The sequence below is a fragment of the Lepisosteus oculatus genome, chromosome 5 (genome assembly GCF_040954835.1).
Source record: "Lepisosteus oculatus isolate fLepOcu1 chromosome 5, fLepOcu1.hap2, whole genome shotgun sequence".
In the NCBI taxonomy this organism is placed as follows: Eukaryota; Metazoa; Chordata; class Actinopteri; order Semionotiformes; family Lepisosteidae; genus Lepisosteus; species Lepisosteus oculatus.
In genome coordinates, this window is record NC_090700.1 from 33,681,240 (window position 1) to 33,700,104 (window position 18,865).

An 18,865-nucleotide genomic window follows, 5' to 3' on the forward strand; every position below is an offset into this window, starting at 1 on the left:
GGAAATCCCCTTGTGAACAGCACACCGCCATAACAAACCCATATTATAAATCCTTAGGACACAGCACTTGTTTTTGTCAAAAATGGACATTCAATTATTCACGTGAGTAACCTGTTACCAAAAACCTTCTGCAGAATCAAAACACAACCTACTGTAATTACAAAGACAAACTGACCTGCTCGAAAAAAAAAATATTTTAAATATTTTTAAAACTATAAACAATGTTTTATATTTGGGAACATATTTACGTATTTCTATGTGCCATATTATTGTTTTTAATACTTAATAAGTATTAGGCATTTTTAGTCTTGCTCTTACCCCCACCTACTTTTAGCTGTAGTTTTTTTTATTTATTTAGTGGTTACTTCAGTCTGCCTTTGGCTGGAGCTAACTTGAAAAACCTGCATGAATTTGAATTGTGTGATTTGTGGGTGTCCTCTGTTAAAAAGACTCCAGATATCTGCAGTTATGTATGTAGAATGCAGTGAAACATGTGAATGACGGGGCTCGACGTGGGCAGTTTCCACCTGGAACCAAAGGCAGGAAGAGAAAATGTGCATTGCAAACTCTGATTATACACAAAAATACTCTTTCCTCCTCAAAGACCAGCCCAACCTTTGTAACGTCCACAAATAAAGGGTCATATCACTTAAAACAGGTTATTTGTTGGACGACTGACCAGGTGTCTCAGAGCAGATGAATTAAAGACATTAACTGTTGATTTTGATATTATTATAACATTGAAAAGGTGGCACAGTTGTACAGTGGTTAGCATTGTTGCCTCGTAACTCTGGCCTTAACTCCTGTACTTGGGGAGCTATCTGCATGGAGTTTGTTTTCAGCACATCTGTGTGAGTTGTCTCAGGGTGCTCTAGTTTCCACCAACAGTCCAAAGTCATACTGGTACTGTAGGTTAATTGGCTTGTGGGAAAACTGGCCCTGGTATGAATGCCTGTGCGTGTCCTGCGATGTACTGGCATTAGAAAATGGATGGATGAATGGATTACATTGGAAATTCCTCGTGTTCATCTTAGGTGAAAGTCATCATTGGCAGTCCTCGAGAACCTGATGCCTTTGAATTTTCATTCTAGCGCAGATACGTAAATACGTAAATGAAATTATTTGGTAAAATGTTAACCCATGTCAACTAGATTCTGGTTGGAAAGTACCTAAAAACTTGTATGAAGCTTTCCTTCAAGGAACTGAGTTGCCTGTAAACGCTTCATTCAATACACTATACATTCATATACAGTGTCCGTTATCCATTGTAAGAAAGCTTCTTATTCCTAGGAAGGGAAGCATCTGCCCAGAGCCTAGCTGTGAAGAATAGGGTGCTAGGCATAACTACACCACATTACTGTATATGCTTGATCCATGTCAGCTATTCCATAGGATCTTACTTTTGATCTGATCCTCTGATCCTCATACTTTTAAATCTTTACAATGGTAACATGCAAAACTGCCCTGCACAATGAATTAGAAATATATTTATAATGCAAACACAGACCTGAGAATTTGGTCATGCAAGCTAATCACATTACAGAAAGCCAATTTAGAAACAGACAAAAGTAGAAAGAGTTTATTTTTTTCTATTTATTTTTATTTTGCTTCCAAAAGGTACTATGCCTATATCCAGCATTATAAAATAACACTGCAGTGTGTAACCTCACTTTTGTCATAGGTGGTGCAAACATTGTTAAAATAGAGTCAAAAGACAGTGGCTGACATACCAAGTAACAAAAATCAGCATTTTGACACGAACTCACAAATAACTTCAAATGCATCTGGAATAAATTGCGATGGCAACAAATAAAATTAACGCAATTATAAGACTTATTTTTTGCTCTGGTAAACTGCTTCAACATTTAACATTCAGCTGTATTCTGTATTTTTTTTGTGTTGTAAACAATGGCTTTAAGTAGCCTTAACACAAGAAAAAAAAAGGGATACCCATGTACTTCTTTTAATTACTAATATGTACATTTATATTCTATCTTCATGAGTCCAATTTGAGCCTCAAAAAAGGAGATGGGAGTCTGGAACAAGAGAAAACAGGATTGTTTCGGATCAATGCAGAGAGTCGCAGATGGGTTTGTGTGTAATACAGTGCCAGAGATTCTGCTAGATTGAATGAATTCTTACATTTGGTTACCCTAGTACTAGGTTAAAACATAGGCACTTGACACAGCTCAGATGGATCCTACAGTTCTTTCCAGAAATTCAAGGGGGCAGCTTGTTTTCTGTTGGCATACAAGGTGAACAATATCATGCGATCAGAAATAAGAGCTATTTTCACAAGCAATAGCAAGTCAAAATAAATTATTTTTAATTGAGTGCAATGCCAAACATAACTGCTGCATTTACAACTTAATTAAATCCCCTTAGAGCAGGTGTGTTTGGCTCTCCTGCATCACTACCAGACCCCCAAGCCAGATACCATTAAACATACAAGAACTCATTAAACATACAGAATCAATCTCAACATGTTCTATTAAATTCAAAGAAACACAATAACGAAAAATCAGGTAAAACCAGTAGTGTTTCTCTATAGTGCTTGATGTGCAACATTCAGAAGCTGTGAGTAAATGTAATGGGTTCATAGGCTTGCGTATCCATGCATGTGGAGTTACTGTGAATAGAGAACAACGTTTTAAAGCCATGTTTCAGTTTTGACAGAGGTTTAGATTACACCAACACATACAGTGGCATTCCTGGTGAAAAGCTCCAAGTACTGCTAACATTAAATTTCTCAACGTACTGCACGATCTTGCTTTATATTCTGCATTGTTGAAGACAAAGAAACAATAATAAAAATACGTAATGCAGAAATTCATTTCTTTACATTTTCATTCTCCACATCACTCTTTGCAGATGAAAACCAAAAGCTTGTGCGAGTTAAGTACTTTATAATATTCATACTTAACAGTAGTAACTATTGTGTTTTAAAATACCCAATGAACACCGTGGTTCAGTCACATGCGCCACAAACACATTTGTTTTCATAGCATAGTTAAGAAATTCTAAATCTGGTCAATTAAAGGTAATTAAATGTACTACTTGAAACTTCCAGCCATGAGTGAGAGTATATATAAAAATAGAAAATACTAACTACTCCCATCACATTTTTTAAAATAAATGAGAACACATCCCAAGACATTTTCAGTGAAACCTAGTCATTAGCATTCTTAAGAAATTTAAAAGTAGTGCTACATCTTTTAAAAGTTTTATTTTAGACCTGAAGGGGATCCGTAAGATTAAAATCTGACCACACAGTTCCATAACAATAAAAAGTTCAATACAGGTCAGGAGGCCCTGTAACAAAATTAGAGATTTAAAATCATATATAATTTTGGAGATGGTGTATCCCTGAAATATAAGCACAGAAGAATTAAGCCGACTCAGTGCCTTGAATGCAATAGAAAAAGTTATCATCCCGTCAGTCGATCTCATAAAATACCAAATGCAATGTTTCTGGTATTTAACTCCCCTCCCCCAATTATTTTTCTATGGGAGACAATGCAATTGGATCTAATCAGATCTCTGGCTACAGTTACTAAGATACACCACAGTAACAATGACAAATGAAAAACCTAACCATACGTTCTCCTGCCCTCTTTTGAACGACATTTGTGCCTTCTGGCAGTCAACACAGATCAGTTTATATTCAAGTGTCTGAATATGGGTAACCTACACATGGCTCACTGGCTCAATGTTCATCGAGAGTCTTTAATTTCTCTCTGTATTTTCTAATTACAGTGCAAAATGTTCAGTGAAAGACTTTGAGAACTCTGCATAAGGAAAAGCTCATATACAGTACCCAACTCTGTTTCAGAGCATCATCTATGTATGTAAACTTTTAACATGTCAAGAAGCACAGAAACTCTACATCTATCACTCCTCTTAGTTCATAGAAAATCCAACTATTTTAATGCTTTGTTGAATAAGCCACAACTGTAGATTTCTAAACTAAGATTTTTAATAGCACCAAATCCAAACACAATGCTGTATATTGCATGCTTGTCTACCTAAAATCTGAAACTCTTTCAGTAGCAGATAAGAAAACCCATGCAGCTTTGTCTTCAAAATCGCAATGGTAATGTGATAAGCATTCTTACATTATCTGCCTAAAACTGTACAATTCAATAAAAAGGGAAAAATGGGTTTTATATAAGCAACAGGTTATATGTCATAATGTATGCTTATTTTTGAAATTCAGAAATGGTTCGTGGAGTGGCATATGTGCAAGGTTTCAGACACAGCCCTTAATGTAAATAAGTTTGCTATTATATTAGCTTAATTGAACCAACATAACAACTGCTCAGCTCTTTTTATAAGGACATAGAAACCTTGCAAATTCTCCAGCCCTCTAGAATTAGGAGTCGACTCTCCTGTCTCCTGAAAGAATAAAGTTGTTGGTAATTTAATGGGCAAAATTAATACTTCAAGGCCACTTTTAATGTTATAAATTGCCTTTCCTGCATGATATCATGACCTATAATAGGATTTAGTTGCAAAAGTAGTTAAATATAGAACTCAGTCTGTAAGAGAAAGAACTCAGTTAAATGCTCTCACTTTAAATAAACCATACATTTCAAGAAGGAAACTCTTACTGCAAAGGAAATCGTACTCTGCAGATTTTTTAAGTGTTTTGATAGTTTCAGACACATTCATTTTGGCAGTTTTGATGCATGGCAAATTCTCTATAATTCTAACATTAAAACAGAAAAGTTTAAGCTTCTGAGTGAGCAGATGGAACAATATTTAATACTATGATATTTTTCAGAACTGCAATCTTCCCTATATAAGCTGATGTGTTTCATAAATGTTTGATCTAATACTTAGTTATAATGCCCAGGTACTGAGGCACAAAGTCAAAAAATACAATTCTGACATTGTTTTCAAATGCCTGGGGTTAACATCCTTTTTTTAAATAAAACACGCTGTTCAACTGTTCAGCGCCAAAGCCTCAAGTTTCAAAATTTAAACGGCCATACACCAGATAGATAACAAGAGGGTCCTTTAAAACGGAAAACTAAATCTTCATGAAAAATAGGATGAAACCAAAAAGGGTGCTGCAGTGGTGCTATTGCACTTTTGTAGGAATAAGAGACTAGAGGCACATGTCTCACCTCAGGATTTTGGTTTCAATATCAAAGTCTTGTGGGCTTAGCAACAGATGCACCTTGTTACGCAAGCAGGATAATATGATCTGCAGCACATACAATAATAACCGTGACCTGAAAAAAACAAAATCAACTAGATTCAAGCCCTAGCAAAGCAGCCATGTTGGTTTTTAGCTTAGTTCACTTTAGTTGAATGTAACACTGACTACTGGACTAACGGATCTTGGTACAGTATGTCCACAAGGACCCAAGAACTATGCTAGGGTAGTGAGGTAGAAGAATGCACCTCGGGGACAGGGAGAGCGCGCGAGCAAGCGTGACTCACACCTCCCCGAAGTTGGTATGTCCCGTTTCCTTGGCATGCTCCCGAGCCTCTGCCTGTCCCACCAGGCCGGTCTGACACACCATGCACCGCAGCGAGAAGCGGTTGACGTCGGTGAACTGCCGCTTCCTCCTCGCCTCGTCCGCCAGCTCCAGAGCCTGGGCCAGGATAATGTCGTCCGCCGTGGAGAAGATGGTCTGGGGTGGCGTGTCCGAGCCGGAGATTTCCTTCTGGAGGGGGTCGTAGTGGATCCCGTCGTAAATGAGCAAGACCCTCCTGTTGTAGCCGGCGTCCTCCCCGAAACGGTCCACCCGCACTGTCTGCGTGTCCACCACACAGATCTCGCACTTGTAGAACTTGGATAGGATGGACACCTCGATGGCGCCGCCCCAGGTGTCATCCCTCCTGATCCAGCTGCAGTAGTCCTCGTTCGACTTCCCCAAGACCGCCTCCGAGTACGAGGCCGGGTCGCTGGCCACAATTTGCGCTATGAGACCACGCATCTCTGGAGCGCAGGACGGGTCGTAGACGCCCCCCTCTATGACGTAGAAGACACTGGTGAAGAGGCAGGAGTTGTCTGCAGGAACCACGCGCCTTGCCAGCACAGGGCTCAACTCCTTCTGCAGCCCATCCATCGCGCCGCCTTTCGTCACTGAGGCAGAAGGCTGGGGCTTCGGCTTGCTCTTCTCTTCTTCCACAATCAGGGTGTCTCCTGCAGATTCAGGGGTACAATCTCAGAGCAAGACAACAAGGTCATGTAGCAAGGTGTCGTGCTTTTTTGTTTGTGCATTTTTCTTCACCATTCGTACTTGTGGTGTGCATGAGTTCTTAGCTAACTGAGCCAATATTCTTACAGTATATTGACAGCACCAACCTGGGATCCATGGAGGTCTCCCATACCAGTACTAACCAGGCCTAGCTATGCTTTGCTTCCGAGATCTGATAAGACCTCAGAAATAATGTTGCTGACTAAATCAACCTATGACCTCTACAGTAAGGATGTTCTCCTATATTGGTCATTTAGTTTGCATATCTACTGTGAACTGCACTGTGGAATTCCTGTGCGCAATAAAGGTTAACTGAGCACAAGACTGGACTACCAGATTCTCGATTGTTTGGTTATTCAGTACAAACAGATCCCTTTCATGCCAAGAGGAGCCTCATTAAAGTGGAACTGTTACTTTTATAATCCGGGGTTAGAAAGAAGCAGCATTGATGAGTGCATTTCAAACCTAATGGAAAGTAAAAAGTACACAGAATTGTTTTAAACCTCCTACTTACATCACAAAATAGACAATTTCCAGTATGGGCAGTGCCATATTGCCGTCATTGTCTGCAATTCAGTATGAGGCAACAAAACAAAAGCAGTCCTATTATGTTGTAAACAACCAGGATTGTGAATATCTCTTTAAATCCAATAGAAATGTTGCTCTCAACTTAGATCATGCTGGAACATTTCTGCAGTTAAATGTCCTCTGTACAACCTGCACTTAGTTCATCCTTCACTTGTACATCACATTCCTTTAATCATTACAGCGACTTGTGAGCAGGAAGGGCTGCTTCATGTTACAATTCTCACAAACTCTTGACAACATGGCAACTATACAGTACATTCACAAAGTGCACGATTGTATGTTTAATTCAACATTTTACCAATTCTGAGATACCACCAATCAATTTATTTTGTTAGCAACACAACAAAATAGCCTGTCTGAGAAATTGGGACTGCAGTTCCCCTTTAAGATGGTACAGAAAACCACACAACACCAAGCACAGAACAGAGCACACGAAAAGCAGTGTTTGGTTAAGTTAGGTTTTGCGGAATTACGCGGGCCTTGATCTGGGTTCTCATGCAGAAGGCTGAGATTTATACCCCCCATGTACATCAGCCCTGAGGGAAAACAGTTTGGAAAAATAGGATAAGTCCCCATTCTCAGAATGCAAAGCAAAGCTCTGTAAACTCCAGGCTTAGAAGGAGCTCAACGAAACAGTATTATTCTCTGTCGGTGACAAAACTATCTATACTATTCACTCTAGTTTTTTCTCTCTCCACTGGTTGGAAAGATCAAGAATGGTGAGTTTACCAAGCTATAGGATAGATGAATTTTGACTGAAACATAACATCAGACAACAGTGACCTTGACCTGTAATGAGAAGTAAGTCGCACCCCTCCACCAACCAAACATCATCCCCATCCATTAACTGCTCTATCCAACACAGGGTTGCGAGGGAAAAGGAGCCTATCCCACAAAGCAATGGGCAAAAGGCAAGGATGCGAATCCATTGCAGACCGTCCCTTTATATATACATTTTTAAAAGCAGAATTGCGTTCGACTAAGGGGGACTCTATTTCCCAGGTACCTGACTTGATTGGGTAGTCTTTGAGGTGGGCGTCTCCATTGCTGAGGTCCAGGCTAGACGGAGGGTATCCTACCATGATCTTCTGCACCTCGCAGGGAATGCCTGTCAGCTCGGCCACCCTGTCCTTCAGCTCCTGCACACAGGACAGCTGAGTGAGGCCCTGCATCAGGTGAGTCCCATTCTTAGCCTTGCAACGCAGACGCAACATCCTCAGCTCTCTCAGTTCTGCAAAATCAGGACATAAAAAGAATCCTATAATACAACACTGTAAGAACGCCACCTGCTGTAGTTCTCGATCTTGTTAAATGTTTTATTAAGGCATTTCTGCTTCAGTTCTAAGAGTGTAGCAGGTATTTTCATTAAAAAGACTTTTGGATTTGCAGCTTTATTTAAACTATACAGTTTCAAGTTTGTTCTGGATCAGTTCCCATTCCCTGGTGAATTCAAAAACATTGATGTTCCCCAACATTTCTAGACAGCAGCAATGTAGGCCTCTACGATATTTTACAATAATATTCCTGGAGCCTTCAGGACTCGTCCAGAGAAAGTGAAATGCCAAACAGTATAATAATCATACAACCACGGGTGTATAGCACACAGTGAAAAAAATTGGAAACCCTTTCCTACACAAAGGGCTACCCCAGTGCCAAAGAGATGAAAATGCTCACGACTGCTGAAAGCGAACAACAGACAAATCCACACACAATCCTACTTCATCTTCGCTTTATACTGCCCACCCCTCCCTTTTCTCTGCACACGTAATGTCAGTTAACTCTTTTTTTAGCTAAATAAAAAGTTAACTATGGACATTTTTTTATTTTGGTATTTAAAAATTTACAACAATCACTGCTTTATGAAGCACCTTTTTGTTGAGCATTTGTAGAATATATATTATGGTCGATTAAATTTTTAAACACTTACATAAACGTTATCCATCTTACGAAATTATTATAATCTTGTCTTTCAAGGTTGCTACAGACTGTGGTACTTGCAGTTACGCGTTGTGTTCCAAGGTGTTGATTGAAGGATTAATACTTTTAATCTAATCTTGTAATACTATAAAAAATGCCGATAACAATCCATGCCTTTCCATGTACAAGTAATGCCTGCGTGTAAGGCTTATGTTTTTTCCCGTGGTTAACATTATACAGTGCAGTAGTTTGTTTCAGCGGAACGGAAGATTTTTCACTGAAGTTAACCAGGGGCTTGATACCTACAGTACTAGCAATTCGTAGGGTTCCACTACAGTTGTTTTCACGTAATGTGCGACAATAGTTGTATTTCTTATGGAGTCAGTATCTAAAAACCAGAAAATAAATCCTTTCTTAAATATTTTCCACGATATTCAGGGTTACGTATTGCTTCGTAAACGGATTTAAGAATCAAGAACACGAGTGCTAAGCTGTAAATTCCTCTGCACGGTTCAGTGGAAGAATAACTAGATGTATGGGATGCTAATTATTGCACTGTGAGTTTTGAAAATCGGCTTTGTTTTTTGGTGAGTAAGCCATCATGCCTGCTTGCAGCATGGTCAATAAGAAACAAATCATAAAAGTACATTTCCGCTCATAACTACGTATATCCAAAACCTACCAATTCTGAAACGCTTACATTAAATCCATCGCTACATTTCGGAGTTTTAACTATATTAAAATCACAGTAGTTATTTTACCTGCACTCTCCCACCCGGTTTCTCTCCAAGACAATAAATAGTTCAAAGGCACTGCGTGTGTAGTTCGTCACTTGTTTCTGTGAGCACACAAAACTGTGACGTATAGATGGGCGGACCTGTGGGCCGTACGGATTTGCAAAGGTGAATAACTAGTTGGTTAGAAGTCCAGCTGTTGCAAAACTCAGCAATTGTTTATTCAGTTTACTTTCATTTTATAAGAAAGAAAATTTGATCTTAGATAGTTATATGATTAGGGGAAAAAACTCCCCTTTTCTGTAACCGTTACAGTTTGTATTTTTGTTAGACTGGATAATTCACGATTGCAAACTACAAGGCTGTATAATCACCCTTTTGTTTGCCTTTTTAATTTTTAAAAACGGGGTATGGATAATCATTAGGCTGCTTCTGTGATTAGTCTTTGTCTTCGTCTCTAAAAGCTTGCAAGTGTCTGTCATAAAACATCTTTTTATGTAAAGTCTTCTGTTCAGGTTCTCGTTCATTTCTGTTGCATCTCTAATGTCTAATAATAAATGTACCATTTATTATTTTACTTATTTTAACTACACAAATAATAGTGTTTAATCGCACATCGTGTTGCAGAATAAATAGAAACGGACTCAAAATTATTTTTTATCGTACTTCAGTAGTTATAAAAAATCTTCCCAAATACATTTCAACGCAAAAACGGTCGATTTAAACCCCTGTTGTGAAGAACAGCTGAAGGTGAGGATTTTTAAGAGGAAATCGGAGTTGGATGCTCGTTTTCAGTGAGTCGTTTCTTTTGGGGATATGGATTTTGGACGCATTTCAGAAAAGAAAAGCTTAGTCCACTTCTGTCAGCTCTGTTTAGCCTAAACGTAAACGGCGTCAAATAATGGACACATTAATCTTAACCGCAACGATTGACCTATCCTTCATTCACTTTATTGTATCACTGTAATATTTGCTCATACGGAGAAATTAGTTTAACTGTGCTAATTACCCAGATCACCAGCTAAATAGGCGTCATTTCTGACGTTTGGGAAGTAAATGTGAGTGGATTTGTCGAGCCTTGGTGCTACAGGATGTCAGTTCCTTCCAGGAAAGGTGAGGTGGCAATTGTTTTTTTTAAATGTGTGGACGTTATTCACAGCGTTAATGCTCTCTTTCACCCACCAGTGAACGAAAACGCCGGCCTTTAAAAATGAAGGAATCGGATTTTGAGTTACAGTCTGCATTGCTTGCAATCGGACTTTGCGATTGAGGCTGCAGCCTCACGTTCATGCAAGGCGTATTCACAAAGTGAAACCATGCGCTGCACTGTAACTGGTATTCAGTGTGTAAGGGCGGTGTCGGGTACACACCACTGCTGAAATAGTGAGGTTCATTCTGAAGATCAAAGCAAGCTTGCAATGTTGCATTAAGTGTAAATTAAACATAACGACCTTCTTTGTGGTTGCACGAACTGGTGTTTGTCCTTATTTCGTTATTAAGTATTAACCTACAGTACCTGTTACTACAAACTACAGTTCAATGGCATTTTACCCTAAGTGAAATAAGATCGTTGTCGATCGTTGCTTTTACATCAGTTGGAAAAGAGGTGGTCAGGACTGGGTAGCAGAGCTAGGGTCAGCATTGAGGTCAGAAAATGGTCTGATGTGTCATCAGAGCTGACCGATATCACTGTACACTCATGAGTTTATTGTTGGATGTAGGATTAGGTTTGGTTAGAGTGTACATTTAAGTTTGGGGTCAGGTGCTATATAGTATTGTAACGCTTACGGCCGACAGGCGCTGTGTAAGAGCCGGCGTACCAGAGCGGGTGACGTCACCGCCCTTCCCTGTGATAGCAGGACCACAGCTACTGGGCTGTGGAGAGATCTCTCTTTGGCTCACGGGGCTAGGTCGCTGCAGAGAGACGCGGAAGTCCCGGGTTCGAGCCCCGGACGGTGCAGGGGCCGACCTAATGCGGCAAGGGCGCCCGCCGGAGCCCCGTTGCGTTACAGTATGATAAGGTTAGCATTTGCACTATAGGCCTGGGATTGAGGATTGGGCTGGAGGTCATATATAACATTTAGGGCAAGGTTTTAGAATGAAACTATTGCCTTTTTTGCTTAAGCCATTATATCAGTTTATTAATATTAGGTAAGATTGTCTAAGCTTTTGGTCAATATTGTATTTAATATGCCAGTCCAGTGGTGTCTTTTTGTAAATAAAACTGGTCTTTCCAAATATTTTTTCCCTCAGATTTGTTTAACGGGGGTGTCACATGCTGAAAAATACCTTTTTGAAAAATCTGAATGGTCAATTTGTATAAACTTATCAGTTTGCAGCTCAGCCACAGTCATTCGCTGCTCAAGAAATCTGCATTCTCAATCTGCAAACAGATGGGCTGAATAACATCAACAGTACCTCTCCCTATCCCGTTCCTCTGCATGTACTGCAAGAGGACAGTTGGCAGGCTCTATGGGCTGATTCAAGCGCATCCTGCTTTTGTGGTCTCTAGAAAGTTCTCCTGCTGTTTGCCACCAATTGGAGTTTCACACTCCAAAGAGCTCTGCAGGACCCAGATTTAAATCTGTTCCGCCTATAGACAACACTCTGGAAGCATTCCAGTTTCTCTTAATAATAATAATAACTGCTTATACTTATATAGCGCTTTTCTGGACATTCCACTCAAAGCACTTTACAGGTAATGGGGACTCCCGTCCACCACCACCAATGTGCAGCATCCACCTGGATGATGGGACGGCAGCCATAGTGCGCCAGAACGCTCACCACACATCAGCTATCAGTGGTATCAGTAATGAAGCCAATTCATAGATTGGGATTATTAGGAGGCCATTATTGGTAAGGACACCAGGGTAACACCCCTACTCTTTTCAAGAAACACCCTGGGATTTTTAATGACAGGGAGTCAGGACCTCGGTGTTACGTCTCATCTGAAGGACGGCGCCTGTTTACACTATAGTGTCCCCGTCACTATGCTGGGCATTAGGACCCACATGGACCACAGGGTGAGCACCCCCTGCTGGTCCTACTAACACCTCTTCCAGCAGCAACCTTACTTTTTCCCAGGAGGTCTCTCATCCAGGTACTGACCAGGCTCACACCTGCTTAGCTTCAGTGGCTTGCCAGTTGTGAGTTGCAGAGTGATATGGCTGCTGGCTCTTATATTGCTGTTCAGGTTAAGATGTCTAGAACTACCAAACAAATGAATACTCACCCTGTGGCAGAAATGCTTGAAAGGTTTCCAGCCAAAGTCAATCATATTCAGTATCATCATATCAATCAGTTTGATGCAACACCCTCTCAACCCTCTTACATCCTCATTGGAAGGCAGTTCTGCTGCCTTCCAGCAGGAGGCTGGACTCACTTCAGAGCCTTTTCCTATTGCTTTAAAGGGGCAGAACACATTAATAATAATAATAATAATTGCTTACACTTATATAGTGCTTTTCTGGACACTCCACTCTCCTGTTTACAGTATAGTGTCCCCGTCATAATGTCCTCAAAGTGTCCGTCCAAAGCATTATTCTTTATAATGAACCCTCAAAGTGTCACGACTATAGTCCCCCCTCCTTAAGGGTGCTCCAGCCCTTTCACTAAAGACTTCATTCTCTGCACCTGTTTCCCATTCCCTGCCCACCTTAAAAGCCAGGCGCTGACGCTCTTCCGGCCTCTGCATCTGATTTCCATATCGTGCGAGTCCGGGACCAGGAAGCGCCTGGTTCCGTTAAGGTTTTAACCTCGGTTCCCGTTCCTGTTCCCCGTCCGCCGGTTCCGACCCGGCCTTCGTGGTTTTTAATTCTTGTTCTGATGGATCTCCTGGTTTTGGACTTACTCGTGTGTTTTGGATTTTCCCTAAGGACTACTCCAGGATTGTTCGCCTCGGCCACACCTCCCCCGTGCACCAGCGCACCTTGGACACGCCCCCCTGTCTTCAACCCCGTTTTCCTGCATGACGTTTCCCCAATGTTTCCCCACTCCGTCGGACTGTGTCGTCCGCATAGGGTCCGGAAAGAACTGTTCGTTACACAAAGTAGTTATTTTTTCACGGCATTGTGCTAAATACTTTTTATTTTGGCAATTTGGACATCTTTTGCTCAGGAGCAGAATTTGTTGAAGACTATTTTGTAGTACTTCCTGAGTTGTATTCCTTTGAATAATGCTTTTTATGAGTTGAAGGGACATGCTGCTTGTGGGGGGAGGCACATAATTCACATATATGCAGTAAGCGATTTCCATTACAAAGGTACACATTCATTTCTGCTTTCTTCTGCCACTTAGTGTTTAACAGATATATGTTCAAGTTGTGCTGAAGTGGCACATCTAGGGGTTTCTTCTTGACAGTTAAGCAAATGCATCAGGTTTACATCAATAATTTTAACTCATGTCCTTCACCTAAATAGTGACTTGCTGGGAACTCAATACATTGCAGTTGTTTTGCTTTTTATTGGTTATATTTATTTACCCCCAAATGGTTGCAGACAGGACAGTAGAGTTTAACATACTTCTGCAAAACTAGAATTTTATTAGTTGTAGTTTTGTCAAACAACTTGCCTGCCAGCTTAAAAAATGAATTAATATCACCACTAAAGCAAGAGAGGGGGGAAAGAAATTAGGTTGTTAAATGGGTAAGAAAAAAGTAACATTGCACCTTTGATGTGTAATTTAGGGTGAATCTTCTTCAAGTATTCTTATGAATGTATTTCACACTTGGAAAAATATCAAAAAAGTATTGCAATACTGAGAACTCTTTTGCGTTATGTGAAGTACAACATTTGCTCTAGGTACCTCAGTGATATTCCGAGGAAATATTATGCGCTGTCTAGAAAGACGTTTTTTTCAGCTGTCAGTACCTGTAAGTAGGAAATTTCATAATTCTTAAAATAAGAAAAAGAGACAAAATAGTGCCTTTGAAATGACGGATTTTATGTAGCATTTCACTAAATGTGAAGCTGACTGTGCTTGGTGATGGTGAACCAGTTAGTGGCGCTCTGGACTCTTGAACCAGAATTTCTGAACTAGGACTCTAATAATAGTGACCAAGTGATACAGGGCTGTAGACGGAGCCATCCTTTACGTGAGATGATGGACTTAGATCCTGAATTATTTGTTTAATGAAGATGCAATGGAACTGTTCACGAGAGCACCCCTCCCTAAATTGCCCCCCTTAATTCACTTTAATTTCTGTGTCAAGTGGAATCTGCACATTACCCAGCTGGGATCTGTGGAGCACTAGTGGATGGAGTTGGTCCCATCTTATAATACTTTGGGATCCTTCAAGATGAGAAGTGCTATAAATAATATTTATATGCATACAAAGAATTTCTTGTTGAATAAGGTAGTGAATAATAACTGTCTGGTTGCATTAAGATGTGAGTGTGTGACACTTCAGACTGCCGTCTTAATTGTGTTAATAGCGTACAAAGGGCATAAAAGCCAGTTGTTTGTATTAGACTGTCAGAAGCATTAGCACACTGAGATATTGCTGCAACAACATTATTTCGCCCCATTTATTGTGTTATTGAGTTTCTCACTCTGATTGAAAGCTCTTTTCTTCATCAGTTCATGAAAAACATGGCTTTCCCGTCTCTAATGATTTCGTGGTCACAAAGTGTTGCAAAATACAGTCGATACACTGTTAACACTACCCTATAATGTCCAGCAGATGTCACTAGAGACCCAGCCTTGTACGCTTTGCAGACACAGGGCTAATAGTGTTTTTGCAGTTCATTTATGCCACCACATCAATACTTAAAAGTCTTCACAATAAATCAATTCAATAAGACATCAGATTATGAATCAGATTTTAACGCACATTAATTCAACGTGTCCTATTATTTTAGCAAGTAAGAGTTTCGGTTAACTGCGATTCTAGCGCCTGTGCTGAGTGAAGTTGTAAAGACGGTCAACTCTCCTGGTTTTATTGTCTAGCTAAGCACAAGTATTATTTGGTCGTAGTAAAGTTATCTTTGCATTGCGATATATTCTAATGTTTTATCGGAAAATATTAGATAAAAGCAGCACAGTTAAGTCTTCAGTACCAAAGAGGATTTTCCAGTCGATCCGTGAGTCAGGACATGGCACAGGGTTTAAAGAAGAAATTACGAGATGGAGGGATTCCCTGTTGTATGCTCTTTGGGTGCAGCGCTTTCTGTTTGTATTTGGATCTGTTCTTTGAAACTGCACTGGGGACATACTGTATACAGTGGACGCGGAATCTTTCATCAAGGAAAACAGATGAAGATGCACCGTCTATTTATAGCTGCGAGCACAACCAAATTGGGGGAAATGCGCTTTCAGCATTTTTTATTATTCCAGTTTTAGTAGTCTCAAACGTGCCAAGAGAAATGTTATCGAATACTGTAGTAAGCGGCCGGTTGGGTTGCATCATACTGGCTTTTAAAGGAGCCGCAGTTAGCGAAGATCTTATTGAGACCCAGTCGGCTGGGGAGAGCATCCGATTGGTTCTCACAGTGCAAATCTGGGAGAAATCCAGTTAGCAGCCTGGTTCTCTTTAAAAGCATCAGTTGAGAAAGTAGTGTAAGCCTCCACAGGGCAACATGGCTGTTAGTTTCTCATGGGTGCATTACCCCATATCGTGGGTAAGGAATTGCTGATGTGTTGCTTAACCTTTCTTAATCTTTTGATGCCGTAATAACACGCTAAAATGCAATAGGAACGATAATATTAAAAACAAAGCATCTTTGTTATTATCTGTCCGTACCGTACTGCCTAAAATAATAGTTTAAAACAATTTAAACAACTTACTTTTTGGTGTTCCCCGCGCATTCACAAAACAATTACCATACTTTCAAGTTATTGAGAACTAGAATTTCCAATATAGAAACCATTCGACTGGTACGCCCATTGACTAAATGTAATTTTTAAAATGTATAATGCAAAAGCAACATACTTGTAATGATACACTGTAACATCACAACAATACACAAGACAGTATTAAAGTGGATTGGGTTACGTATGATTCCGTTAAATAAAATATGCAAGTACAGAACGAGCGTCATTTCAAATACAGCTCATGCAAGATTTCTTAGCCAAGCTTACGTAATGCGCAGTATTTGGAGTCCTAGTACTCTGAGAGTTACGGTAGACAGATTGTGACGTAGGGACACACCTTCATTCATGTACCCGGTGTACATTAGGAAGGTCGTCTGCGGCACTGGCGAAGAATTTGCTTACCTGCTGTAGTAGCCGCATTGCCCGTTCTTTATACCCGGATCTTTCCTCTTGTCCGCTGCCTCACACAGAAGCACCGACAGCAGACTGTACGTCAAAAGTGGAGGTTTGCCTCTGTCTTTCTCACAGGGGGGAGAAGATCCGTAAAAGAACATAACCTCCTGCAAGCGAAATAATTGCGTACCAGGTATCCGTTTACATCAGTCTGTTTTGGGGGGTTACTGAATGGAGGGCAATTATTATCAACATTCCTGTTAATATTCAAAGGAATGATATAAATTTGATTTGTAGGCAGATTAGATTTGTAGGCAGTGTATTTAAGTGTTTTGTGTTTCAATATGTAATTGTCAGTATGACATTTGTGCTAAAGCCCGATAGTTATTCATCACCTGATTAATAGGAAATTGTTTATTGCTGTTGCTATGACTGCACTGACTGCAGACGGCTAGATGTAACAGGACCCTTCTCTTTGACGGATTGCTGCCTGAAAGTCTATCAATTTTAAGTGTGGAGTGGAGACTTATTTGGTATGTCCATGAGATGGTCAGAGTACTCATTGTAATACAAAAAGATCATGACAGTCAAGTCACGTTTTTTTTTCTCTCAGTGTCAAAGCTGTTTTTGGAACTGTTTGCAGTGTTTTGCTTTCACAAAAAAAAGAAATTGTTTTAATTATACTGCACTGTAAACCCCCTGTAATGAATATTAATGTCCATCACATTTTATTTGGCTGTGATTTAAACTTTTCATATTATGGTTAGGATCTATTGATGCATTAACAGTTTTTTTTCCTCATCTTCCTTTTAACCACATTATACAGTTTAAGACAAAGACCTAAAACTGAAAGTCCAGGGGCCTTGTTGTATATTAGTTTTCTATTTTAATGCCAAGATACATAGTTGGCTCAGCATCAGTGTACATAATGTTATAACTTGCACTAACTTGGTTATATTTTATTAACGCAGCTTAATTCTAGCGTTTTTTATGACCATAATTAATTCTATAACCCTTTTTGTGGATGCTGCAGAAGCCTGTGCCCAGCTGTCGCTGTTTGTCTTGAGTCATGAAGGCCCAGCAGAGTTAGAACTGTGCCTCTGGATGTCAGACTTTCTGGTGGTCGGACAGCGCACTTGTGTAGCACCATGGCCACCACTCCACAAAGAGAGGCCGCAGTATCGCACTCCTCTGACACCCGGAAAATGGAGTTAAGAACCAATGACAAAAAGTGCTGTAAGTACGGCCGATTTCTTCCCCGTCAGGGAGGGGGAACGCTTACACCTTTGAGGAGAGCCTTTAGGAAAGTCAGGTGTGTGAAACCATGGTAGGAAGTAATGGAAAAATGTAGGAAATCTGAGAAATTGTAATCAAAGTGTAAAGAGGGGAAGGGATTGTGTACATTTACCAAAGTAAATGCATGGCGTGAGCACAAGAAAGCTGCAAAAATAAGGTGCAGATTTAAGGGTGATCTCTGATTATGGATACAAACCCAAAGGAGAATGCTGGATGTTCTGGCTGCTTCAGGTTTTGTTCCTCACTGATCATGGCTCCATTTGTGATGAGTTACCAGTTACTTTTAATATAAAACCACAATTGGCTCCGACCTGTCCAGGGGCATTTTTGTGCTGCTGTGGTGGTTATCATGCCCCTGACAGACATACTGTAGATAGCTGACACATTAAACTCAATAAGCATTGAGTATTTGGGACTCCTAACTGATACATGGGAGTGTTGTAATCATTATCTTTATAGATGTGGAGTTTGGGCTTGTATTGCATTCTTTAAATTCTCTTCAGCACTCACTTTTTTTATAAAGTTCCTAAAGCAATTCAATCAAACCGTCCCTGGAATTTAAGCAAAGATAAGCAGAAGGTAGGTTTGCGCTCAAACAACTTGTCCAGCCTACGGTTTTCCACTCAGGGTTTTTTTTTTTAAGGAAGATAGGAATCCTTCACAATTTTAAACTAAAGATCTGAGCATTGTTCAGTAGAGATTATGTTTGTTGATTATTTGCCCTTTTGTTTAAGTGAGTTTTACTTTAACCAGCTGTTTGCAATATCAGTTTGTTTTTGTGGTTTACAGTTGGGTCCAGAATCTGTGTACTGCACTAGGCTAATCTGATTGCAAAACTTGTACTCAGAGAGCGGCTCAAAGCAGTTCTTTGCTACCTCAAGCTCTTTTTAATATTTATTGTCCACCTGTTTCCTG

General features: G+C 40.1%; 2 protein-coding genes across 11 annotated transcripts in view; one reads left to right on the forward strand and one right to left on the reverse strand.

The window, feature by feature from the left end:
- Nucleotides 1–3,210: 3,210 nt before the first annotated feature.
- On the reverse strand, nucleotides 3,211–12,747 carry yod1 (YOD1 deubiquitinase). 5 transcript variants are annotated; one of them, XM_069190317.1, is made up of 3 exons: nucleotides 12,684–12,747; nucleotides 7,807–8,031; nucleotides 3,211–6,157 (listed from the first exon to the last, which is right to left on the reverse strand). In XM_069190317.1, exons 2-3 carry the CDS (start codon nucleotides 8,012–8,014, stop codon nucleotides 5,445–5,447), a joined length of 921 nt encoding a protein of 306 aa, XP_069046418.1. In that variant the 5' UTR covers nucleotides 8,015–8,031; nucleotides 12,684–12,747; the 3' UTR covers nucleotides 3,211–5,444. The 5 variants fall into 5 exon arrangements, with proteins under 5 accessions (XP_069046418.1, XP_006628382.1, XP_015197677.1 ...); XM_006628319.3 differs by lacking the exon at nucleotides 12,684–12,747 and adding an exon at nucleotides 9,479–9,558; XM_015342191.2 differs by lacking the exon at nucleotides 12,684–12,747 and adding an exon at nucleotides 9,400–9,476.
- Nucleotides 10,379–18,865, forward strand: part of pfkfb2b (6-phosphofructo-2-kinase/fructose-2,6-biphosphatase 2b) — a 31,913-nt gene continuing 23,426 nt past the window's right edge. For 3 of the 6 annotated variants that reach the window (XM_015342184.2, XM_015342190.2, XM_015342185.2), the window contains exons 1-2: nucleotides 16,604–16,847; nucleotides 17,688–17,890. In XM_015342184.2, coding sequence (XP_015197670.1) covers nucleotides 17,803–17,890 — 88 coding nt within the window. In that variant the 5' untranslated portion in view covers nucleotides 16,604–16,847; nucleotides 17,688–17,802. Of the gene's footprint in view, nucleotides 10,565–16,602; nucleotides 16,848–17,687; nucleotides 17,891–18,507; nucleotides 18,530–18,865 lie in introns of those variants that run through there. The other 3 variants (XM_006628392.3, XM_015342186.2, XM_015342187.2) reach the window with 3 other exon arrangements.